Source organism: Eleutherodactylus coqui, chromosome 11 (genome assembly GCF_035609145.1).
Source record: "Eleutherodactylus coqui strain aEleCoq1 chromosome 11, aEleCoq1.hap1, whole genome shotgun sequence".
Taxonomy (NCBI): Eukaryota; Metazoa; Chordata; class Amphibia; order Anura; family Eleutherodactylidae; genus Eleutherodactylus; species Eleutherodactylus coqui.
The window spans coordinates 4,577,307-4,603,481 of NC_089847.1; the positions used below are offsets into that span (position 1 = coordinate 4,577,307).

General features: G+C 55.7%; 2 protein-coding genes across 4 annotated transcripts; one reads left to right on the forward strand and one right to left on the reverse strand.

The window, feature by feature from the left end:
• Positions 1-12,478: 12,478 nt before the first annotated feature.
• On the reverse strand, positions 12,479-17,292 carry LOC136582661 (basic proline-rich protein-like). Its single transcript, XM_066583838.1, has 3 exons — positions 17,044-17,292; positions 13,503-14,516; positions 12,479-13,414 (listed from the first exon to the last, which is right to left on the reverse strand). The coding sequence occupies exons 1-3, from the start codon at positions 17,290-17,292 to the stop codon at positions 12,479-12,481; spliced, it is 2,199 nt and encodes a 732-aa protein (XP_066439935.1).
• On the forward strand, positions 15,554-25,923 carry MEAK7 (MTOR associated protein, eak-7 homolog). 3 transcript variants are annotated; one of them, XM_066582486.1, is made up of 8 exons: positions 15,554-15,655; positions 17,747-17,895; positions 19,114-19,353; positions 22,231-22,375; positions 22,652-23,086; positions 24,511-24,629; positions 24,913-25,092; positions 25,514-25,923. In XM_066582486.1, exons 2-8 carry the CDS (start codon positions 17,758-17,760, stop codon positions 25,628-25,630), a joined length of 1,374 nt encoding a protein of 457 aa, XP_066438583.1. In that variant the 5' UTR covers positions 15,554-15,655; positions 17,747-17,757; the 3' UTR covers positions 25,631-25,923. The 3 variants fall into 3 exon arrangements, with proteins under 3 accessions (XP_066438583.1, XP_066438586.1, XP_066438584.1); XM_066582489.1 differs by lacking the exon at positions 15,554-15,655 and adding an exon at positions 16,381-16,777; XM_066582487.1 differs by lacking the exon at positions 15,554-15,655 and adding an exon at positions 16,381-16,745.
• The last annotated feature ends 252 nt before the right edge of the window (positions 25,924-26,175 follow it).

The following is a 26,175-nucleotide window of genomic DNA, read 5'->3' on the forward strand; positions in this document are numbered from 1 at the left end:
TACGCACCGTGGTAAACACGCCCACGCACGCATCCGTAATACGCACCATGGTAAACACGCCCACTCACTCATCCGTAATACGCACCATGGTAAACACGCCCACTCACTCATCCGTAATACGCACCATGGTAAACACGCCCACGCACGCATCCATAATACGCACTGTGGTAAACACGCCCACGCACGCATCCGTAATACGCACCATGGTAAACACGCCCACGCACGCATCCGTAATACGCACCATGGTAAACACGCAATCATCCGTAATACGAACCATGGTAAACACGCCCACTCACTCATCCGTAATACAAACTGTGGTAAACACGCCCACTCACTCATCCGTAATACGCACCATGGTAAACACGCCCACTCACTCATCCGTAATACAAACTGTGGTAAACACGCCCACTCACTCATCCGTAATACGCACCATGGTAAACACACCCACGCACGCATCCGTAATACGCACCATGGTAAACACGCCCACGCACGCATCCGTAATACCTACCGTGGTAAACACGCCCACGTACGCATCCGTAATATGCACCATGGTAAGCACGCCCACTCACTCATCCGTAATACGCACTGTGGTAAACACGCTCACGCACGCATCCGTAATACGCACCATGGTAAACTCGCCCACGCACGCATCCGTAATACGCACCGTGGTAAACACGCCCACTCACTCATCCGTAATACAAACTGTGGTAAACACGCCCACACACTCATCCGTAATACGCACCATGGTAAACACGCCCACGCACGCATCCGTAATACGCACCATGGTAAACACGCCCACGCACGCATCCGTAATACGCACCGTGGTAAACACGCCCACGCACGCATCCGTAATACGCACCATGGTAAACACGCCCACGCACGCATCCATAATACGCACCATGGTAAACACGCCCACGCACGCATCCGTAATACGCACCATGGTAAACACGCCCACGCACGCATCCGTAATACGCACCATGGTAAACACGCCCACGCACGCATCCATAATACGCACCGTGGTAAACACGCCCACGCACGCATCCGTAATACGCACCGTGGTAAACACGCCCACTCACTCATCCGTAATTTGCACCGTGGTAAACACGCCCACGCACGCATCCGTAATACGCACCGTGGTAAACACGCCCACGCACGCATCCGTAATACCTACCGTGGTAAACACGCCCACGTACGCATCCGTAATACGCACTGTGGTAAACACGCTCACGCACGCATCCATAATACGCACCATGGTAAACACGCCCACGCATGCATCCATAATACGCACCGTGGTAAACACGCCCACGCACGCATCCATAATACGCACCGTGGTAAACACGCCCACGCACGCATCCGTAATACGCACCATGGTAAGCACGCCCACTCACTCATCCGTAATACGCACTGTGGTAAACACGCTCACGCACGCATCCATAATACGCACCATGGTAAACACGCCCACGCATGCATCCATAATACGCACCGTGGTAAACACGCCCACGCACGCATCCATAATACGCACCGTGGTAAACACGCCCACGCACGCATCCGTAATACGCACCATTGTAAACACGCCCACGCACGCATCCGTAATACGCATCATGGTAAACACGCCCACTCACTCATCCGTAATACGCACCGTGGTAAACACGCCCACACACCCATCCGTTATACGCACCATGGTAAACACGCCCACACACCCATCCGTTATACGCACCATGGTAAACACGCCCACGCACGCATCCGTAATACGCACCGTGGTAAACACGCAATCATCCATAATACGCACTGTGGTAAACACGCCCACTCACTCATCCGTAATACGCACCGTGGTAAACACGCCCACGCACGCATCCGTAATACGCACCATGGTAAACACGCCCACTCACTCATCCGTAATACGCACCATGGTAAACACGCCCACGCACGCATCCATAATACGCACCATGGTAAACACGCCCACGCACGCATCCGTAATACGCACCATGGTAAACACGCCCACTCACTCATCCGTAATACGCACCATGGTAAACACGCCCACGCACGCATCCATAATACGCACTGTGGTAAACACGCCCACGCACGCATCCGTAATACGCACCATGGTAAACACGCCCACGCACGCATCCGTAATACGCACCATGGTAAACACGCCCACTCACTCATCCGTAATACAAACTGTGGTAAACACGCCCACTCACTCATCCGTAATACAAACTGTGATAAACACGCCCACGCACGCATCCGTAATACGCACCATGGTAAACACGCCCACGCACGCATCCGTAATACGCACCATGGTAAACACGCCCACGCATGCATCCGTAATACGCACCGTGGTAAACACGCCCACTCACTCATCCGTAATACAAACTGTGGTAAACACGCCCACACACCCATCCATTATACGCACCATGGTAAACACACCCACGCACGCATCCGTAATACGCACCATGGTAAACACGCAATCATCCGTAATACGCACCGTGGTAAACACGCCCACTCACTCATCCGTAATACAAACTGTGGTAAACACGCCCACTCACTCATCCGTAATACAAACTGTGATAAACACGCCCACGCATGCATCCGTAATACGCACCGTGGTAAACACGCCCACGCACGCATCCGTAATACGCACCATGGTAAACACGCCCATGCACGCATCCGTAATACCTACCATGGTAAACACGCCCACACACGCATCCGTAATACCTATCATGGTAAACACGCCCACGCACGCATCCGTAATACGCACCGTGGTAAACACGCCCACGCACGCATCCGTAATACGCACCATGGTAAACACGCCCACGCACGCATCCATAATACGCACCATGGTAAACACGCCCACGCACGCATCCGTAATACGCACCATGGTAAACACGCCCACGCACGCATCCATAATACGCACCGTGGTAAACACGCCCACGCACGCATCCGTAATACGCACCGTGGTAAACACGCCCACTCACTCATCCGTAATTTGCACCGTGGTAAACACGCCCACGCACGCATCCGTAATACGCACCGTGGTAAACACGCCCACGCACGCATCCGTAATACCTACCGTGGTAAACACGCCCACGTACGCATCTGTAATGTGCACCATGGTAAGCACGCCCACTCACTCATCCGTAATACGCACCGTGGTAAACACGCCCACGCACGCATCCGTAATACCTACCGTGGTAAACACGCCCACTCACTCATCCGTAATACGCACCATGGTAAACACGCCCACTCACTCATCCGTAATACGCACCGTGGTAAACACGCCCACGCACGCATCCGTAATACGCATCATGGTAAACACGCCCACTCACTCATCCGTAATACGCACCGTGGTAAACACGCCCACACACCCATCTGTTATACGCACCATGGTAAACACGCCCACGCACGCATCCGTAATACGCACCATGGTAAACACGCAATCATCCGTAATACGCACCGTGGTAAACACGCAATCATCCGTAATACGCACTGTGGTAAACACGCCCACGCACGCATCCGTAATACAAACTGTGATAAACACGCCCACGCACGCATCCATAATACGAACCATGGTAAACACGCCCACGCACGCATCCGTAATACGCACCATGGTAAACACGCCCACGCACGCATCCGTAATACGCACCATGGTAAACACGCCCACGCACGCATCCGTAATACGCACTGTGGTAAACACGCCCACTCACTCATCCGTAATACGCACCATGGTAAACACGCCCACGCACGCATCCGTAATACGCACCATGGTAAACACGCCCACGCACGCATCCATAATACGCACCATGGTAAACACGCCCACTCACTCATCCGTAATACGCACCATGGTAAACACGCCCACTCACTCATCCGTAATACGCACCATGGTAAACACGCCCACGCACGCATCCGTAATACGCACTGTGGTAAACACGCCCACGCACGCATCCGTAATACGCACCATGGTAAACACGCCCACGCACGCATCCGTAATACGCACCATGGTAAACACGCCCACGCACGCATCCGTAATACGCACCATGGTAAACACGCCCACGCATGCATCCGTAATACGCACCGTGGTAAACACGCCCACTCACTCATCCGTAATACAAACTGTGGTAAACACGCCCACACACCCATCCATTATACGCACCATGGTAAACACACCCACGCACGCATCCGTAATACGCACCATGGTAAACACGCAATCATCCGTAATACGCACCGTGGTAAACACGCCCACTCACTCATCCGTAATACAAACTGTGGTAAACACGCCCACTCACTCATCCGTAATACAAACTGTGATAAACACGCCCACGCATGCATCCGTAATACGCACCGTGGTAAACACGCCCACGCACGCATCCGTAATACGCACCATGGTAAACACGCCCATGCACGCATCCGTAATACCTACCATGGTAAACACGCCCACACACGCATCCGTAATACCTATCATGGTAAACACGCCCACGCACGCATCCGTAATACGCACCGTGGTAAACACGCCCACGCACGCATCCGTAATACGCACCATGGTAAACACGCCCACGCACGCATCCATAATACGCACCATGGTAAACACGCCCACGCACGCATCCGTAATACGCACCATGGTAAACACGCCCACGCACGCATCCATAATACGCACCGTGGTAAACACGCCCACGCACGCATCCGTAATACGCACCGTGGTAAACACGCCCACTCACTCATCCGTAATTTGCACCGTGGTAAACACGCCCACGCACGCATCCGTAATACGCACCGTGGTAAACACGCCCACGCACGCATCCGTAATACCTACCGTGGTAAACACGCCCACGTACGCATCTGTAATGTGCACCATGGTAAGCACGCCCACTCACTCATCCGTAATACGCACCGTGGTAAACACGCCCACGCACGCATCCGTAATACCTACCGTGGTAAACACGCCCACTCACTCATCCGTAATACGCACCATGGTAAACACGCCCACTCACTCATCCGTAATACGCACCGTGGTAAACACGCCCACGCACGCATCCGTAATACGCATCATGGTAAACACGCCCACTCACTCATCCGTAATACGCACCGTGGTAAACACGCCCACACACCCATCTGTTATACGCACCATGGTAAACACGCCCACTCACTCATCCGTAATACGCACCGTGGTAAACACGCCCACGCACGCATCCGTAATACGCACCATGGTAAACACGCAATCATCCGTAATACGCACCGTGGTAAACACGCAATCATCCGTAATACGCACTGTGGTAAACACGCCCACGCACGCATCCGTAATACAAACTGTGATAAACACGCCCACGCACGCATCCATAATACGAACCATGGTAAACACGCCCACGCACGCATCCGTAATACGCACCATGGTAAACACGCCCACGCACGCATCCGTAATACGCACCATGGTAAACACGCCCACGCACGCATCCGTAATACGCACTGTGGTAAACACGCCCACTCACTCATCCGTAATACGCACCATGGTAAACACGCCCACGCACGCATCCGTAATACGCACCATGGTAAACACGCCCACGCACGCATCCATAATACGCACCATGGTAAACACGCCCACTCACTCATCCGTAATACGCACCATGGTAAACACGCCCACTCACTCATCCGTAATACGCACCATGGTAAACACGCCCACGCACGCATCCGTAATACGCACTGTGGTAAACACGCCCACGCACGCATCCGTAATACGCACCATGGTAAACACGCCCACGCACGCATCCATAATACGCACTGTGGTAAACACGCCCACGCACGCATCCGTAATACGCACCCTGGTAAACACGCCCACGCACGCATCCGTAATACGCACCATGGTAAACACGCCCACGCACGCATCCGTAATACGCACCATGGTAAACACGCCCACTCACTCATCCGTAATACGCACCATGGTAAACACGCCCACGCACGCATCCGTAATACGCACCATGGTAAACACGCCCACGCACGCATCCGTAATATGCATCATGGTAAACACGCCCACGCACGCATCCGTAATCCGTACAAAAGTAGGGCATGATGTCATTTTTTTCGCACCCGAGAAAAACGCGTGTTTGAATACTTCAGTGCGAATCAATGCGGTTCCAGCTCTCCGTGTTACACGAGTAATAATACACGCGGTGCACAAATACGCCTGCCTATATGAGGCCTGACTCCGCCCCTAGACCCCGTACGCGGCGGCGTGCTGCGCTGATAGAGATCCGTGTTCAGATTCGCAGAGGGTTTAATTGCAGTTTAGTCGAAGGTGTTTTCGAATATGGCGTCATTCCTATGAAACACGTGCGGATTACATCCACGGTCACAGAGCCTCTGTGGAGGATGGGGACGTTCAGGAGCCTGGGAGAGCTGGGTGCCTCCTGTGTGACCTGCGGCGCGGAGACGCCCCCCTGTGTGGTAACTGTAAATGACGTGTTTCCTCGTGACACACAAGACGCTGAATCATGGAACTTCTCATCCCCTTATAAGGAGATTCCTCGCAGCCGCCTTCTTGTAGGTGAGGCGAGACACCAAGGGTTAACTGCAGCCGAGAAACATGAAAGGGCCTGAACCTGCAGGGGGCGCTGCGCTCGCCATGTCACATTAGTAACTAAACTGCTGCTACCTAATATGGAGAAAGAAGAGCGAGGAGGACAGGAAGCCGCGACAGCGGTGGGCCCGGAGCCACTGCTGCCCGTACGTGTTATGGGGGCCACCGGCATCCTTCAGGGACCCCTCTCCGACTGGTACTGGTGGACCTTGTCCTGCCATCAGCAGCCGCTGCAGCAGAGGATGAGCTGTCCGCTGGGGGGCGCTGTGAGCGCCAGCTGTTCACCCCACATGTGGGCACAACCCTATAATACTGTCAATATCGGGCAACCCATAGCCGCAGTCTCCTCACTGCCCATCACTGCACTGGGCAGCTGGACTGGCACTGTTCTGGGCAATAAGCCGCTCATCAGGCCAGTGATTGCCCCTCCCTGCAGGGTCCCGGGGAAAAACGTGGGGAAACAGAGTAATAATGTCCTAATTCTGCAAACAAAGTGCCCATATAATACCACCACATAGTGCCAATGTAATACCACCATATAATGCCCAAATACCACCGCATAGTGCTCACATAATACCATCACATAGTGCCAATGTAATACCACCACATATTTCCCATATAATACCACCATAGAATGCCCAAATGCCACCTCCTAGTGCCCTTATAATACCACCACATCATACTGCTCATAGTACTCCCATAGTTCCACAACTGCATAGTGACTAGATAATACCACCCTACAGTGCCCACATAGTACTGCCGTACCATGGTTACCTCTCACTGCACAGTGCCCATGTAATAGTGCCATACAGTGCCCACATTATGTGCCCTGAAACTATATCACCAGCTGGATGTGCAGCACTATATGGACGGGGCGGGGGCATCCTGGGGCAATTATGATTGCTGCTGTGCTTCTATAGCAGCTCTCTCTCCCCTGCGCAGCGCGTTGACACACAATATACCCAGCAGTCCGCGCTCGCGCCGCAGACCCTCAGCGTTGACTGCGGAGTGATGCAGGTCCAACAGGGGCCACAGAAGAGCAGTATACAGGGCCCGTAACTGGCGCCCTCTGCTGGAGGAGCTCTCAGAACACTTTAGGAAAAATTTATTTAACATTTTGCGCCGATTTTCTGCTGTTAAGAAGCCCCAAACTTTTGCGCAAATCATATAAAATACCCGTCTACGTAATTGTCCCGGTTTAGACTGCGGTAGTAACGCAAGAACTGTCACATAAGAAACCCATCACAATGCTGCCATCTAGTGGCAGAATCAGATATAACTGCGCTGCACAATACATTAATAATACTAAGCTTCACAGCACCAACATAGTCTGTGGCCATGTACAATCCAGGGGGACAAATACATCAGCCATCACACACTGAGACCAGAGGCATGAGGACCCTGAGCACAGGAGCTTACAATCTATGAGGAAATAGGGCGGACACAAGAGCTTACAGTAACATAATGTGTTAAAAAGCCCCCCATCCATCCAGTTCAGCCCATTACCCCCAATGTGGATCCAGAGGAAGGCAAAAACCCCAATGAGCTAGAAGACAATTTTCCTCATTGAGGGAAAAAATTTCTTCCTGACTCCAATCTGACAATCAGAATAATCCCCGGATCACCGATCCCTCTGAGTAATCAGTGATATAACATGTGATATTATTACACTCCAGGCCCTCTTACACTCTTATATCGTATCTCCATCCCCGCGTCCTCAGAAGAGATCTCTGTACTGACCCCTGATAGATCTATACATAGTTATTAGAGCGCCTCCTTGTTACAGTCCTGGGTATAATAGATGATGGGAGAGATCTCTGTACTGACCCCTGATATATTATACATAGTTATTAGAGCGCCCCCTTGTTACAGTCCTGGGTATAATAGATGATGGGAGAGATCTCTGTACTGATCCCTGATATGTTATACATAGTTATTAGAGCGCCCCCTTGTTACAGTCCTGGGTATAATAGATGATGGGAGAGATCTCTGTACTGACCTCTGATATATCTATACATAGTTATTAGAGCGCCCCTTGTTACAGTCCTGGGTATAATAGATGATGGAAGAGATCTCTGTACTGACCCCTGATAGATCTATACATAGTTATTAGAGCGCCTCCTTGTTACAGTCCTGGGTATAATAGATGATGGGAGAGATCTCTGTACTGACCCCTGATATATTATACATAGTTATTAGAGCGCCCCCTTGTTACAGTCCTGGGTATAATAGATGATGGGAGAGATCTCTGTACTGACCCCTGATAGATCTATACATAGTTATTAGAGCGCCTCCTTGTTACAGTCCTGGGTATAATAGATGATGGGAGAGATCTCTGTACTGACCCCTGATATATTATACATAGTTATTAGAGCGCCCCCTTGTTACAGTCCTGGGTATAATAGATGATGGGAGAGATCTCTGTACTGACCCCTGATAGATCTATACATAGTTATTAGAGCGCCTCCTTGTTACAGTCCTGGGTATAATAGATGATGGGAGAGATCTCTGTACTGACCCCTGATATATTATACATAGTTATTAGAGCGCCCCCTTGTTACAGTCCTGGGTATAATAGATGATGGGAGAGATCTCTGTACTGACCCCTGATAGATCTATACATAGTTATTAGAGCGCCTCCTTGTTACAGTCCTGGGTATAATAGATGATGGGAGAGATCTCTGTACTGACCCCTGATATATTATACATAGTTATTAGAGCGCCCCCTTGTTACAGTCCTGGGTATAATAGATGATGGGAGAGATCTCTGTACTGACCCCTGATATATCTATACATAGTTATTACCATAGATCGCACCCTTGTTACAGTCCTGGGTATAATAGATGATGGGAGAGATCTCTGTACTGACCCCTGATATATCTATACATAGTTATTAGAGCGCCCTCTTGTTATAGTCCTGGGTATAATAGATGATGGGAGAGATCTCTGTACTGACCCCTGATATATCTATACATAGTTATTACCGTAGATCGCACCCTTGTTACAGTCCTGGGTATAATAGATGATGGGAGAGATCTCTGTACTGACCTCTGATATATTATACATAGTTATTACAGCGCCCCCTTGTTACAGTCCTGGGTATAATAGATGATGGACGAGATCTCTGTACTGTCCCCTGATATATCTATACATAGTATTAGAGCGCCCCCTTGTTACTGTCCTGGGTATAATAGATGACGGGAGAGATCTCTGTACTGACCACTGATATATTATACATAGTTATTAGGGTGCCCCCTTGTTACAGTCCTGGGTATAATAGATGATGGGAGAGATCTCTGTACTGACCACTGATATATTATACATAGTTATTAGGGGGGCCCCTTGTTACAGTCCTGGGTATAATAGATGATGGCAGAGATCTTTGTACTGACCCCTGATATATTATACATAGTTATTAGAGCGCCCCCTTGTTACAGTCCGGGGTATAATAGATGATGGAGGAGATCTCTGTACTGACCACTGATATATTATACATAGTTATTAGTGCGCCCCCTTGTTACAGTCCTGGGTATAATAGATGATGGCAGAGATCTTTGTACTGACCCCTGATATATTATACATAGTTATTAGAGCGCCCCCTTGTTACAGTCCTGGGTATAATAGATGATGGGAGAGATCTCTGTACTGACCCCTGATATATCTATACATAGTTATTAGAGCGCCCCCTTGTTATAGTCCGGGGTATAATAGATGATGGGTGCCCCCATGTTACAGTCCTGGGTATAATAGATGATGGGAGAGATCTCTGTACTGACCCCTGATATATATATATAGTTATTAGAGCGCCCCCTTGTTACAGTCCTGGGTATACTAGATGATGGAGAGATCTCTGTACTGACCCCTGATATATCTATACATAGTTATTAGAGCGCCCTCTTGTTATAGTCCTGGGTATAATAGATGATGGGAGAGATCTCTGTACTGACCCCTGATATATTATACATAGTTATTAGGGTGCCCCCTTGTTACAGTCCTGGGTATAATAGATGATGGGAGAGATCTCTGTACTGACCCCTGATATATTATACCTCTCTGGGTATTGTAGTTCGCCCATTCCATTTATTACTTTAGTTGCCCCCTTTACACCCGCTCAAGCTCTGATATATCCTTCCTGAGTACCGCTGCCCAAAACTGTCCACAATATTCCATGTGTGGTCTGACCAGTGACTTGTAGAGAGGGAGAACAATGTTCCCATCATGCACCCCTAGACCTCTTCTGATGCCCCCATGATGCTATTGGTCTTTGCAGCTGCTGCCTGACACTGGTTGCTCCAGTTAAGCTTGCAGTTATAAACCCCCAAGTCCTTCTCCCTGTCGGGGTCCCCAGTGGTTTCCCATTTAGTGTGTAATGGTGACATGTATCTCCTGCCGCGTGCAGAACCTCACATGTATCAGTGTTACCCCTCAGCGGACACTTTACTGCCCCCAACTTCTCCAGATCCTCTTGCGATCTCCTTGCGTCTCTCTTGTATCTTTACGTAGTTTTGTATCATTTGCAGTCTATGAGGAAGCAGGGGGCCATGGAGATTGGTGGGAGGAGACATATGGTGGTGCAGCACTGGCACTGGTGAGGTGGGCAGGACTGGCATTTGTGCAGCGGTGACCAGTAATGTAAGCGCCTGATGTCACAGCTGGATCATCACCAATCCCTGATCAATCAGCGGCACTAAACTTGGTCACAGTGATTGGTCGGCACCAGACTATACACCAATGTCTGCGCATGCTGGGCGTAAACTCACCAAGTAGTTGCTGCCTGTCTGCACGCCGCTGCTGCCGCTTATCTGCCTGTCGTAGCTTATACTCATACATCTGATCAAATATTAAGGTTGATGGCCGCTATGCGGCAGTCACATGACTGCGGTCCCCAGTGGTGCATTGTGTATGATCTTGTGTCCCAAATCAGTGTTAATACGAGCGGCTCGGAGGATCGCCGGTCGCACAGTGTTTCAGTAAATCACGAATGATTCCATTTATTTGTTAACAAGCCGAAGTATTTATAGTCCTTCTGGACACTAGAGGTCACCTGACTGATATATGTGCAACATGTTATGCCCTATTACTGTTAGCACGCTTCGCTCGTGCTGGGCGCCGCTCTCTGGGTCTCGTGCCGGGGGCCGCTCTCTGGGTCTCGTGCCGGGGGCCGCTCTCTGGGTCTCGTGTCGGGGGCCGCTCTCTGGGTCTCGTGTCGGGCGCCACTCTTTGGGTCTCGTGCCGGGCGCCGCTCTCTGGGTCTCGTGCCAAGGGCCGCTCTCAGGGTCTCGTGCCAAGGGCCGCTCCCTGGGTCTCGTGCCGGGGGCCGCTCTCTGGGTCTCGTGCCTGGGGCTGCTCTTTGGATCTCGTGCCGGGTGCAGCTCTCTGGGTCTCGTGCCGGGGGCCGCTCTCTGGGTCTCGTGCCGGGCGCCGCTCTCTGGGTCTCGTGCCGGGCGCCGATCTCTGGGTCTCGTGCCGGGCGCCGATCTCTGGGTCTCGTGCCGGGCGCCGATCTCTGGGTCTCGTGCCGGGCGCCGATCTCTGGGTCTCGTGCCGGGCGCCGATCTCTGGGTCTCGTGCCGGGCGCCGATCTCTGGGTCTCGTGCCGGGCGCCGATCTCTGGGTCTCGTGCCGGGCGCCGATCTCTGGGTCTCGTGCCGTGCACCGCTCTCTGGGTCTTGTGCCGTGCACCGCTCTCTGGGTTTCGTGCCAGGGGCCGCTCTCTGGGTCTTGTGCTGCAGGCTGCGCTCTAGGTTTCGTGCCGGAGGCTGCTCTCTAGGTCTCGCGCCAGGCGCCACTCTCCGGGTCTCGTCTGTTCGCCAGCTCTCTGGGTCTCGCGCCAGGCGCCGCTCTCCGGGTCTCGGCTGTTCGCCGGCTCTCTGAGGCCGGTAATTGGAGATCTGTAAGGATTCCTGAGCGGAGTTAAGGTTTATATATGTAGAGGAGATGAAGTAAAACCGATGATATCAATTCTCTCGTCGCCGTCTGGCTGCACGTTGCCGTGAAGGTCGGTCGCAGCATCTTCCTCGTGCCGGGGGCCGCTCTCTGGGTCTCGTGCCGGGGGCCGCTCTCTGGGTCTCGTGCCGGGGGCCGCTCTCTGCGTCTCGTGCCGGGGGCCGCTCTCTGCGTCTCGTGCCGGGGGCCGCTCTCTGGGTCTCGTGCCGGGGGCCGCTCTCTGGGTCTCGTGCCGGGGGCCGCTCTCTGGGTCTCGTGCCGGGGGCCGCTCTCTGGGTCTCGTGCCGGGGGCCGCTCTCTGGGTCTCGTGCCGGGGGCCGCTCTCTGGGTCTCGTGACGGAGGCCGCTCTCTGGGTCTCGTGACGGAGGCCGCTCTCTGGGTCTCGTGACGGAGGCCGCTCTCTGGGTCTCGGGCCGGGGGCCGCTCTCTGGGTTTCGTGACGGAGGCCGCTCTCTGGGTCTCGTGACGGAGGCCGCTCTCTGGGTCTCGTGCCGGGCGCCGATCTCTGGGTCTCGTGCCGGGCGCCGATCTCTGGGTCTCGTGCCGGGCGCCGATCTCTGGGTCTCGTGCCGGGCGCCGATCTCTGGGTCTCGTGCCGGGCGCCGATCTCTGGGTCTCGTGCCGGGCGCCGATCTCTGGGTCTCGTGCCGTGCACCGCTCTCTGGGTCTTGTGCCGTGCACCGCTCTCTGGGTTTCGTGCCAGGGGCCGCTCTCTGGGTCTTGTGCTGCAGGCTGCGCTCTAGGTTTCGTGCCGGAGGCTGCTCTCTAGGTCTCGCGCCAGGCGCCACTCTCCGGGTGTCGTCTGTTCGCCAGCTCTCTGGGTCTCGCGCCAGGCGCCGCTCTCCGGGTCTCGGCTGTTCGCTGGCTCTCTGAGGCCGGTAATTGGAGATCTGTAAGGATTCCTGAGCGGAGTTAAGGTTTATATATGTAGAGGAGACGAAGTAAAACCGATGATATCAATTCTCTCGTCGCCGTCTGGCTGCACGTTGCCGTGAAGGTCGGTCGCAGCATCTTCCTCGTGCCGGGGGCCGCTCTCTGGGTCTCGTGCCGGGGGCCGCTCTCTGGGTCTCGTGCCGGGGGCCGCTCTCTGGGTCTCGTGCCGGGGGCCGCTCTCTGGGTCTCGGGCCGGGGGCCGCTCTCTGGGTCTCGGGCCGGGGGCCGCTCTCTGGGTCTCGGGCCGGGGGCCGCTCTCTGGGTCTCGGGCCGGGGGCCGCTCTCTGGGTTTCGTGACGGAGGCCGCTCTCTGGGTCTCGTGACGGAGGCCGCTCTCTGGGTCTCGTGCCGGGCGCCGCTCTCTGGGTCTCGTGCCGGGGGCCGCTCTCTGGGTCTCGGGCCGGGGGCCGCTCTCTGGGTCTCGGGCCGGGGGCCGCTCTCTGGGTCTCGGGCCGGGGGCCGCTCTCTGGGTCTCGGGCCGGGGGCCGCTCTCTGGGTCTCGGGCCGGGGGCCGCTCTCTGGGTCTCGGGCCGGGGGCCGCTCTCTGGGTCTCGGGCCGGGGGCCGCTCTCTGGGTCTCGGGCCGGGGGCCGCTCTCTGGGTCTCGGGCCGGGGGCCGCTCTCTGGGTCTCGGGCCGGGGGCTGCTCTCTGGGTCTCGGGCCGGGGGCCGCTCTCTGGGTCTCGGGCCGGGGGCCGCTCTCTGGGTCTCGGGCCGGGGGCCGCTCTCTGGGTTTCGTGACGGAGGCCGCTCTCTGGGTCTCGTGACGGAGGCCGCTCTCTGGGTCTCGTGCCGGGCGCCGCTCTCTGGGTCTCGTGCCGTGCACCGCTCTCTGGGTCTTGTGCCGGGGTCCACCCTCTGGGTTTCGTGCCAGGGGCCGCTCTCTGGGTCTTGTGCTGCAGGCTGCGCTCTAGGTGTCGCGCCAGGCGCCGCTCTCCGGGTCTCTTCTGTTCGCCAGCTCTCTGGGTCTCGTGCCGGGGGCCGCTCTCTGGGTCTCGTGCCGGGGGCCGCTCTCCGGGTCTCGGCTGTTCGCCAGCTCTCTGAGGCCGGTCATTGGCGATCTGTAAGGATTCCTGAGCGGAGTTAAGGTTTATATATGTAGAGGAGACGAAGTACAACCGATGATAGCGATCCTCTCGTCGCCGTCTGGCTGCACGTTGCCGTGAAGGTCGGTCGCAGCGTCTTCCTTGGGATCCTTCGGCTGTTCATGTGAATATGTACAATGGCGCGGTGAATACTGCGGTTGTAGATATGACGAGAGGCGGCGCGGTCCACTGACCCGGCCCGTCGCCAGCCCATTACTACAACTCCCAGCATGCACTGAGTCTACAACTGTCTGCATATGCTGGGAGTTGTAGTTCCATCGAACCACAGGCAGTAATGGCGTAACGGCCCGACGCTCCCGTCTGCTGAGATCTTCAGAGAACTACAATTCCCAGCAGTTTGGGCCTTCAGAGCATGCTGGGTGCTGTAGTTCTTTCTTGGAGTTTATTCAGGGTCCGTTCCCACATGGCGGAAAATCCACCCCAAAATCCGCTACGTGAGAATGAACCTTAAAGTGACCCTCCGGCCCGCGCTCCTGACTCTGGTCTGACATCGGGCGAGGCTGCTGCGCGGTGGGCGTTGTCATGGTAACCGCCGCCGTATACGGTGTTTAGGTCTTTACTGTAACTGATAGGACCGGTGTCGCAGCGATGTCTCCATGGCGACGGTGGCTTGCATGGACTGCAGCCCGCAGGGACATTTACGGCTCTGTTCACACGCAGCACGCGGACTTTGATGCAGATTCACCACAGACTTCATCCTGCTGTATTACAAGAGGGAAACCCACAATACAAACTGCGGCCCTGCGGGGAGAGCGATTCCTGCAGCAGGACAGGAGGGGGCGCTGAGCCTGCTGGGGTCACATGATGTGAGGAGGTTGGGGCTGCTGTGCAGGAAGGGGGGCAAGCGAGAGGCATGCTGGGAATTCTTGTCCTCCACCTTCCAGCAGTTCTACATGTCGGGCACTAGGACCCAGCTGGCCGCCCGTCTCCAAGATGGAGGAGTACGCTCACTGTCTCCGCCCACAAACCTGGCACTGATTGGAGAACGGAGCTGCCACTCACACAGACCTCCGGCATCGAGAATGAATGAATGAGGAGGGCATGGGGGCGGAGCAATGACGCCACGGGGATCCAGGGCGGGGCCTAAAAAGAAGTCGCAGGAGGAGGTGAGCAAGAGGGTCCCGAAACAGCAGGAAAATGGGGGGCTCTACCACTAGGACTGTATAACATGGGGGGGATCTACCACTAGGACTGTATAACATGGGGGGATCTACCACTAGGACTGTATTACATGGGGGGATCTACTACTAGGACTGTATAACATGGGGGGATCTACCACTAGGACTGTATAACATGGGGGGATCTACCACTAGGACTGTTTAACATGGGGGGGGATCTACCACTAGGACTGTTTAACATGGGGGGGGATCTACCACTAGGACTGTTTAACATGGGGAGGGGATCTACCACTAGGACTGTTTAACATGGGGGGGGGGGGAATCTACCACTAGGACTGTTTAACATGGGGGGGGGGGGAATCTACCACTAGGACTGTTTAACATGGGGGGGGGGGAATCTACCACTAGGACTGTTTAACATGGGGGGGGGGAATCTACCACTAGGACTGTTTAACATGGGGGGGGGATCTACCACTAGGACTGTTTAACATGGGGGGGGGGTCTACCACTAGGACTGTATAACATAGGGGATCTACCACTAGGACTGTATAATATGGGGGATCTACCACTAGGACTGTATAATATGGGGGATCTACCACTAGGACTGTATAACATGGGGGGATCTACCACTAGGACTGTATAACATGGGGGATCTACCACTAGGACTGTATAACATGGGGGATCTACCACTAGGACTGTATAATATGGGGGATCTACCACTAGGACTGTATAACATGGGGGGATCTACCACTAGGACTGTATAACATGGGGGATCTACCACTAGGACTGTATAACGTGGGGGAGGATGGACTGGAGTTGGTCCTACATTACTCCCTGGCAGTGAAGGGGTTAAGCCTGTGATCCCCAGCGATCCCTGGTGACTTATAATCACTGACACCTCACTGTTTTTGATGCAAATGTTCTGCCCCTGTGTCACCTGTAAATACGGGGGAGGAGAGAAGTGGCCGCCCTGCAGGCAGTGACCGCTGATCGCTGGTTACATCCAGAGCTGCGCTCGTTATTCTGATGGTCGCCATTCGCAGTAGACGGTGTTCGGACTAGTGGCACACCGCTATCAGTAAGGTGGATGTAGACCTGTGTGTGGGGGAGGTAAGGGGGGACTGGAGGAAAGAGTGGGGTCAGGGAGGGAGAGGGGGCGGAGGGGTCACGGGAGCTGAGGAATGGGGGGGGGGGGGGTGTCACAGGAGCCTGAGGGGGGCGGTGGGGTCACGGGAGCCTGAGGGGGGCGGTGGGGTCACGGGAGCCGAGGGGGCGGTGGGGTCACGGGGGGACGCCTCTTTACATGTAGGGTCTCACTCTGCTGTCGGTGCACCACACCGTCTGATCTGCGCCCAGCGCCGCTGCGTGGGACTTACGGATCCGTGTTTAGGCGCCAGGGAACATTCCTGGACAGATATTCGGCGCTGCTTATTTCTAGGGTGAAGGGGAATAACCGCCTGCGCCCTCCTGCGGGACACGATGCGTTCGTGGGGGTCATTCGCTGCGCGGACAGGATTATCCTGACCCCATTTGCTGACTGCGCGGTCTGCAGGAGGCGGCCAATCAGGGCACGGCGAGGCGTCTATAGACACAATACATACAGGGCGGCCACAGCACCGCGCCATTATGGAGAACGCCGGCCTCTGTCGCCCCTAGCAACCAGTCGCAGCGCAGCTTTCGTTTCACCTCACCAGTGTGTGATTGGTTTCTTGGACTGACACGGAGTTCTCTCGGACGGCTTCCACAATGGCGCGGGGGCTTCTCCGTGTCGGCCCTACGTAAAATACGTGTCCGGTTTTCAGACGCTTGTCGGGCGTGCGATCGCCCTCCCACCCAGCAGCGGTTTGCTTGCAGCTCTAGATGTGACTGGAGACGCCATGGACGTCGCGGCTCTCCGGTTAATGCAGGAATCTGCCGCGGGCGCCGTGCTGGAGTTTCCATTCGCAGTATTGATCGCCCTCGCTGTCCGTATCGATGGGTTCTGCCCGGGGGGGATTACCCCCCGCTGTATATAACGCTGCTCACAGTCTGCTCCGGCCATTCACCGCGCCGCTGATCTCTGCTGACTCTTGCTTGCAGTCTCCTCGGTGATGGGCAACGCGGAGAGCAGCGCCTACCAGAGGCGAACGGCGCGGGTGCCGCCGGAGGAGCAGGCGCAGATACAGAGAGGCTTCGACAACCTGACAAGGAACCCCAGCAAGAAATACTTGGGACTGGCGGCGTTCCAGGTGAGGCGCGGCGAATCCCCACGGGGCAGCGGCTTACTGACACTCATGCAGTTTAGTCTCTGCTGTTGTTCTCTGGTGTCAGCCAGTCAGGACTGCTGCTGGTTTGCATGAAGCGGTGATCAATATGACGGCCGCTGTTATTAATTGTATCCGCAAGTGGCGCTAATAAAGGGGAGGCGCCCGAGGGACCTGATCTGCTTGCTGTCAGTGAATGGAAGCATTTACATCCAGAGGTGGAGGAACCCATCCTGACCGCATCCTTCTCACAGCTGAGCGTTGGTTACAATGTAGCAGTGCAGACAACAGATCATTTGTATCAGTCTGCAGTCACAGAGGTTGTCTGCACTGCGACATTGTAACCAACCCTCAGCTGTGAGAAGGATGCGGTCAGGATGGGTTCCTCCACCTCTGGGTGTAAATGTTTCCATTCACTGACAGCAAGCAGATCAGTGATTCAGGCTCATTTACTGGACGCTGGCCCTTTTAAAACAACATGAGGAGGATTGTTCATGTCAGTTAGACTTGGCGCCCCCTGATGTGGCCGCCGCGCTCTGTCCCGGGCAACAGTGTGACCCCACGGTGAGGTCAGGCTCCACCCCCAGATGTTGTGACCCCACGGTGAGGTCAGGCTCCACCCCCAGATGTTGTGGCCCCCGCAGTAAGATCGGGCCCTGTCCCGGATGTTGTGACCACGCTGTGAGGTTAGGCTCCACCCCCAGATGTTGTGACCCCGCGGTGAGGTCAGGCTCCACCCCCAGATGTTGTGACCACGCGGTGAGGTCAGGCTCCACCCCCAGATGTGACCCCGCGGTGAGGTCAGGCTCCACCCCCAGATGTTGTGACCCCGTGGTGAGGTCAGGCTCCACCCCCAGATGTTGTGACCCCGCGGTGAGGTCAGGCTCCACCCCCAGATGTTGTGACCCCACGGTGAGGTCAGGCTCCACCCCCAGATGTTGTGGCCCCCACAGTAAGATCGGGCCCTGCCCCGGATGTTGTGACCACGCGGTGAGGTCAGGCTCCACCCCCAGATGTTGTGACCCCGCGGTGAGGTCAGGCTCCGCCCCTCATTCACAGATTGACTGCCCATTGGGCAATTTCCTAATACAGAAGCCACTGTGAGGGGAGGGGATGTGGGTGGGATCCTGTGCAGTGACTCCACCCCCTGCCCTCATTATAATATTACATGTTCCCCCAGAATCCTCTGCTTCTTCCTCTCAGGATTCCGTTGGCGATTCCCTCCCGGCCGCCATGTCTCGGCGCTTTTTTAATGGGATGCAGAGCGTGAATCTAACTGGAAAAATGGCGCCAGCGGCGTCCGGAGCGGAGGTGACGAGGGATCAGTTTGTTGTGTTCATCATCGACCTCTTGAAAGGGACGGCTGAGGAGAAGAGCGCCATCGTAACGCCGATGATCGCGGCTGACAACAGCGAGCAAATAACGGGACCCCAAGTGCAACAGGTGAATGTCAGTCCGTCCTGTACGGTATATATGGGGGGGGCTGTATGGTATATATGGGGGGGGGGGCTGTACGGTATATATGGCGGGCCGTCGTGTGGAGGAGACAGCTGTACGGTATATATGGGGGGGGCTGTACGGTATATATGGCGGGCCGTCGTGTGGAGGAGACAGCTGTACGGTATATATGGGGGGAGGGGCTGTATGGTATATATGGGGGGCCGACGTGTGGAGGAGACAGCTGTACGGTATATATGGGGGGGGCTGTATGGTATATATGGGGGGGGGGGCTGTATGGTATATATGGGGGGCCGACGTGTGGAGGAGACAGCTGTACAGTATATATGGGGGGAGGGGCTGTATGGTATATATGGGGGGGGGGCTGTATGGTATATATGGAGGGCCGACGTGTGGAGGGGACGGCTGTACGGTATATATGTGGGGCCATCGCGTGGAGGGGGCGGCTGTACGGTATATATGGGGGGCCATCGCGTGGAGGGGACGGCTGTACGGTATATATGGGGGGCCGACGTGTGGAGGGGACGACTGTACGGTATATATATGTGGGGCCATCGTGTGGAGGGGACGGCTGTACGGTATATATGGGGGGGCCGACGTGTGGAGGGGACGGCTGTACGGTATATATGGGGGGCCGACGTGTGGAGGGGACGGCTGTACGGTATATATGGGGGGCCGACGTGTGGAGGGGACGGCTGTACGGTATATATATGGGGGGCCGACGTGTGGAGGGGACGGCTGTACGGTATATATGGGGGGGCCGACGTGTGGAGGGGACGGCTGTACGGTATATATGGGGGGCCGACGTGTGGAGGGGACGGCTGTACAGTATATATGGGGGGCCGACGTGTGGAGGGGACGGCTGTACGGTATATATGGGGGGCCATCGTGTGGAGAGGACGGCTGTACGGTATATATATGTGGGGCCATCGTGTGGAGGGGACGACTGTACGGTATATATATGGGGGGCCGACGTGTGGAGGGGACGACTGTACGGTATATATATGTGGGGCCGACGTGTGGAGGGGACGGCTGTACGGTATATATGGGGGGCCGACGTGTGGAGGGGACGGCTGTACGGTATATATGGGGGGCCGACGTGTGGAGGGGACGGCTGTACGGTATATATGGGGGGCCGACGTGTGGAGGGGACGGCTGTACGGTATATATGGGGGGCCGACGTGTGGAGGGGACGGCTGTACGGTATATATGGGGGGCCGACGTGTGGAGGGGACGGCTGTACGGTATATATATGGGGGGCCGACGTGTGGAGGGGACGGCTGTACGGTATATATGGGGGGGCCGACGTGTGGAGGGGACGGCTGTACGGTATATATGGGGGGCCGACGTGTGGAGGGGACGGCTGTACGGTATATATGGGGGGCCATCGTGTGGAGGGGACGGCTGTACGGTATATATGTGGGGCCATCGTGTGGAGGGGACGACTGTACGGTATATATGGGGGGCCATCGTGTGGAGGGGACGGCTGTACGGTATATATGGGGGGCCGACGTGTGGAGGGGACGGCTGTACGGTATATATATGGGGGGCCATCGTGTGAAGGGGACGACTGTACGGTATATATATGTGGGGCCATCGTGTGGAGGGGACGACTGTACGGTATATATATGGGGGGCCATCGTGTGAAGGGGACGACTGTACGGTATATATATGGGGGGCCATCGTGTGGAGGGGACGACTGTACGGTATATATATGGGGGGCCATCGTGTGGAGGAGACAGCTGTACGGTATATATGGGGGGAGGGGCTGTATGGTATATATGGTGGGCCGACGTGTGGAGGGGACGGCTGTACGGTATATATGGGGGGCCATCGTGTGGAGGGGATGGCTGTACGGTATATATGTGGGGCCATCGTGTGGAGGGGACGGCTGTACGGTATATATGTGGGGCCATCGTGTGGAGGGGACGGCTGTACGGTATATATGGGGGGCCATCGTGTGGAGGGGACGACTGTACGGTATATATATGGGGGGCCATCGTGTGGAGGGGACGACTGTACGGTATATATATGGGGGGCCATCGTGTGGAGGGGACGACTGTACGGTATATATGGAGGGCCGACGTGTGGAGGGGACGGCTGTACGGTATATATGGAGGGCCGACGTGTGGAGGGGACGGCTGTACGGTATATATGGGGGGGGGGGCTGTATAGTATATATGGAGGGCCGACGTGTGGAGGGGCCAGCTATACGGTATATATGGGGGGCTGACGTGTGGAGGGGACGGCTGTACGGTATATATGGGGGGCCGACGTGTGGAGGGGACGGCTGTACGGTATATATGGGGGGCCGAGGTGTGGGGGGACGGCTGTACGGTATATATGGGGGGCCGAGGTGTGGGGGGACGGCTGTACGGTATATATGGGGGGCCGAGGTGTGGGGGGTCGGCTGTACGGTATATATGGGGGGCCGAGGTGTGGGGGGACGGCTGTACGGTATATATGGGGGGCCGAGGTGTGGGGGGTCGGCTGTACGGTATATATGGGGGGCCGAGGTGTGGGGGGTCGGCTGTACGGTATATATGGGGGGCCGAGGTGTGGGGGGTCGGCTGTACGGTATATATGGGGGGCCGAGGTGTGGGGGGACGGCTGTACGGTATATATGGGGGGCCGAGGTGTGGGGGGACGGCTGTACGGTATATATGGGGGGCCGAGGTGTGGGGGGTCGGCTGTACGGTATATATGGGGGGCCGAGGTGTGGGGGGACGGCTGTACGGTATATATGGGGGGCCGAGGTGTGGGGGGACGGCTGTACGGTATATATGGGGGGCCGAGGTGTGGGGGGGTCGGCTGTATATTATCGCTAATGGGGGGAGGGGTGTATTTGTTTTCTCTCACCAGTTCCTGGAGGATATGATTGGCGCGGCGGTTCACGTTTTACGTCAGCAGAATGCGCTTTCTGGATGGACTCTTGAAAACACGCGGGACTGTGACACCGGGGTCCGCGCCGTCGCCGCCCAGCTGGTGTCACAGATGAAGGCGGACGGTAATGCACTCAGCAATCAAAGGGTTAATCATACACCTTCCCCCCCCCCCCCCCACTGGTCATGTGATCCTTCATAGCAGGAGGGGATTTGTGTAATGCGGTGGAGGGGTGGCTGCTGATGCTAGGCGTGTACCCCGCTTCGCCCCCATATACCCCATTGTTTGTATCCGCGGCATGTGGGGGAGGGGCGCAGGACTAAAGGAGGACAGGAATGGCTATGAATTCCGCGGTTCGTCTGTGTTGGCGCTGAGCTCAGCTGTTCCTCTCATATTGCAGGTTTGCCGTCACCGGACGCGCCGGAGTCCTCGCACTTCTCGCGGGCGGCCATCGAGGACTGGCTCTACAAGGCTCCGATCGTGTCCGCGCTCCTCAGGGTCGTCGTCACGTTGGGTTTCTCAGTCTTACGGCAGAACGTAGAGCAGCAGAGGGACGTCGCCAGCCTGGTGCCGCGCTGCCGCGGGGGGCGGGCGCCGGCCTTCACCAGCCTCCTGGACCTGCCCGCCGTCATGTTCCTGAACTTCCACCTGCCCTCCGACATGCAGCACAAATGGCGGCTGCTCTTCTCCACGCGGCTCCACGGCGAGAGCTTCTCCCAGCTGTGCGGCCATCTTGTGGACCAGGGACCCAGCCTGCTGGTCGTCAGGGATGCCGGCGGCTTCATCTTCGGAGGATTCGCGTCGCACAACTGGGAGGTGAAGCCGCGGTTTCAGGGTGAGCGTTTACTGCGTGCGCGGCGAGCGGCGACAATCTAACCCCTTCATGACTGCCCGTCTTACGCCAGCCGAAGCCTGGCGCCGGTCTCCAGCGGGAAGCAGGCCTCCGATGTGTGATGGCGGCCCAACACCTGCTGCAGCGGTGCTGATCCCTGCTGTTTAACCCTTCACATGCCATGGTCAATGCGACCGTGACCTGTAAAAGGCTGACAGAAGGATGGGGGGCGCCCTTCACCTCTTGGAACCTGCAATGTGATCACAGCGACTCGATGGGTTGCTATGGCAGCACCTTGAGGATGGCCCCCAGGTCCGCCATCTACGGTGGCCTATGAGGCTCCGCCTCTGACTATAATACACTGAAATACGGATCATTTTGTATCTCGTCTCCAAAGGAACAGAAAGCGATCGAAGTCACATTAAAAGGTACAACTTATCCCACAAAAATACCTTTGCGCAGCGGCGCTGATGATCCGGGCGGCGCCGTCGGTGGAGGCGAACCGACCTCAGAAACCGCCAGTATAAATCTGATAGGATTAATTCAGCGCAGAATTTGTTTTTGTATTTTTTTTTTCCTTTTACGGGAATTTAGGAAAGTTGTGAAACATAAATGAGCGCCGCGGGTTTGGCTCCGCCTCCTTCAATGTGGTGATACAAAAAGTACATTTTACAAAAAAGCTGAAAAAAATCAGTCTTGTTGTACTAATAATAACAGCAGATGACGTGAACGTTATTTACGCCTCGCGGCGGAAGGAAATGGCGGATGTTGTTACTCCCTTAACGACCGACCGTACGCCTTCTGACAGCGGCCATTAAGGGCGATCTGCTCAGATGCGCGAGATGAAACGCCGTAAGGATGGAATGCAAATAAACAAATGGCGGATCTACAATGCAGTGTACCCCGACCCGATGCCATTAACCCCTTCACACCCTGGGATGTACTCCGGCATCATGGGGGGCTTGGCTACTATAGTGTGGGATCAGGAGCCGATTCGTTCCGTATGCGGCGGGTGACGGCTGTTTTTCACAGCTGCGATCAGCGGGATTGCTGATCACGGCTGTTAACCCTTTCAATGCCCTAATTGGTTTTCAGGGGTCCCGAGTTGCCGTTCGGTTGCCATGGCCGCTTGGGGTCTTCTGAAGGCCCCCAGGTTTACGGCTTGATAGACTGTCAGCATGCGGTATAATGCAATAATACGGTATTATACTGCATGAAGGATCAAACGATCACAAGTTCAAGTCCCCCGGAGGACTAAAGAAATGTAAATGAGAAAAAAAGGTAATAAAAAGAGATGCCGCGCTACCGGAGCGTCACGGTGACGTCATGCAGCTCTTATGGTGACGTGACTGGCTCTTTAAATTCCACATACGGGGAGGTGATGGCGCTGTAGTCGCTCCGCGCTGCTGACTTCTCCATGTCCGCAGGTGACAGCACGTGCTTCCTGTTCACCGTGTCGCCGCGTCTGGAGGTCTTCACGTACACGGGATATAATGACCACTACATGTACCTGAACCACGGCCAGCAGACCATGCCCAACGGACTGGTGAGTGCCCGCCGGGGCTGCCTGGGGGGTCATTCAGGCACATCCCCACCGTATGCTGGGAGTTATAGTTCCCCCTCAGCCACTTGTGTAAATCATTGCAGTTTCTGCCATCGTCCACAAGATGGCAGCAGATAGACGCGTAGAAGCCACAGACTGCAAAATACAAACCGCCTCCATCATTTAAAGGGGAAGTCGCCATCGGAGTGGGGGAGGTGCTGCAGTGGGAGATAATGGGGGGCTATAATGGCCGTCACCAATAACTTGCCTCCCTTCCGTCCCGCAGGGTATGGGGGGGCAGCACGACTTCTTTGGACTTTGGATTGACAGTAATTTTGGAAAAGGTCACAGCAAAGCGAAACCGCGGTGCACGACGTACAACAGCCCGCAGCTGTCCGCCAGCGAGGAGTTCACCATAGACGCCATGGAGGTGTGGGGGCTGGGAGACCTGACCGAGGAGCTGCAGGTAAGAGACCCCCAAACCCCTCAGTCACTGTATATACCGTATACTGCCCCCCTCATTGTAAATACCGTATACTGCCCCCCTCATTGTAAATATCGTATACTGCCCCCCTCATTGTATATACTGTGCCCCTCAGGCGCTGTATATATACCGTATACTGTCCTCAGGTGCTGTGTATATACTGTATACTATCCCCCTCAGTCACTATGCATATACCGTATACTGCCCCCCCCCTCAATCACTGTATATACCATATACTGCCCCCCTCAGTCAGTGTATATTCAGGGCAGAGTATCCAGTGTATGCCGCCATCCTGTGCTTCACTTCATGTATCACTCAGCCTCATTTTCTCATCTGCTGCATTGCATTGTGGGAGGTGTAGTCCTGTGAGCGCAGTCCCATGTAATATTCCCTCTCCATGCAGGTTAAGAACAAGAAGAGCATCCTGGACGCCGATCCGGAGGTGCAGGCGCTGATGGAAATGACGGGACGGACGCGGCAGAGCGAGGGGCTGAGAGATAAGGACGACGATGAGACGTAGGACGGCGGCTGCAGGCGACCGCCACAAACACGGACTCTACGGTGTTATATGGGACCTCCCGCCGCCATTGTGATTCCCACCCAATGGAGAACAAGCTTCAGGGCCTTCAACAAGATGGCAGCAGATGGATATAAAGGCGCCCCTCCAGCCCGGCGCTCGTCCCCGATGCACGATGTTATGGAAGAGCCTGTTTTATTACCTGATCTCACACTGCGCTGTCTGGTGGCGCTCCGGGACTCAGCGCCAATTTGGTATTTTTATATTTAAACAGCGTAATAAATGAAACATTATAATATGGCCTCCGGTGCTAGCCCCTCCCCCTCACGATCGTACAGGTGCTGACCCCTCCCCCTCACGATCATGCAGGTGCTGACCCCTCCCCCTCACGATCGTACAGGTGCTGACTAAGGATGAGCGAGTATACTCGCTCGAGTAATGTGCCTTAGCCGAGTATCTCCCTGCTCGTCCCTAAAGATTCGGGGGCCGCTGCGGCTGACAGGTGAGTTGCGGCGGGGAGCGGGGCAGAGCGGGCGGGAGAGAGGGAT

What these genes read in the sequence shown, in the direction of transcription:
- LOC136582661 (XM_066583838.1), bottom strand. Translation starts at nt 17,292, where the DNA reads ATGGCGCGGTGCTGTGGCCGCCCTGTATGTATTGTGTCTATAGACGCC. An exon ending in TGGCGCCTAAACACGGATCC is followed by an intron (nt 14,517 to 17,043) that starts GTAAGTCCCACG and finishes AACTCCGCTCAG; the next exon opens with GAATCCTTACAGATCGCCAA. An exon ending in TGCTGCGACCGACCTTCACG is followed by an intron (nt 13,415 to 13,502) that starts GCAACGTGCAGC and finishes AACTCCGCTCAG; the next exon opens with GAATCCTTACAGATCTCCAA.
- MEAK7 (XM_066582486.1), top strand. Translation starts at nt 17,758, where the DNA reads ATGGGCAACGCGGAGAGCAGCGCCTACCAGAGGCGAACGGCGCGGGTG. An exon ending in CGGGACCCCAAGTGCAACAG is followed by an intron (nt 19,354 to 22,230) that starts GTGAATGTCAGT and finishes TTCTCTCACCAG; the next exon opens with TTCCTGGAGGATATGATTGG. An exon ending in GGTGAAGCCGCGGTTTCAGG is followed by an intron (nt 23,087 to 24,510) that starts GTGAGCGTTTAC and finishes CCATGTCCGCAG; the next exon opens with GTGACAGCACGTGCTTCCTG.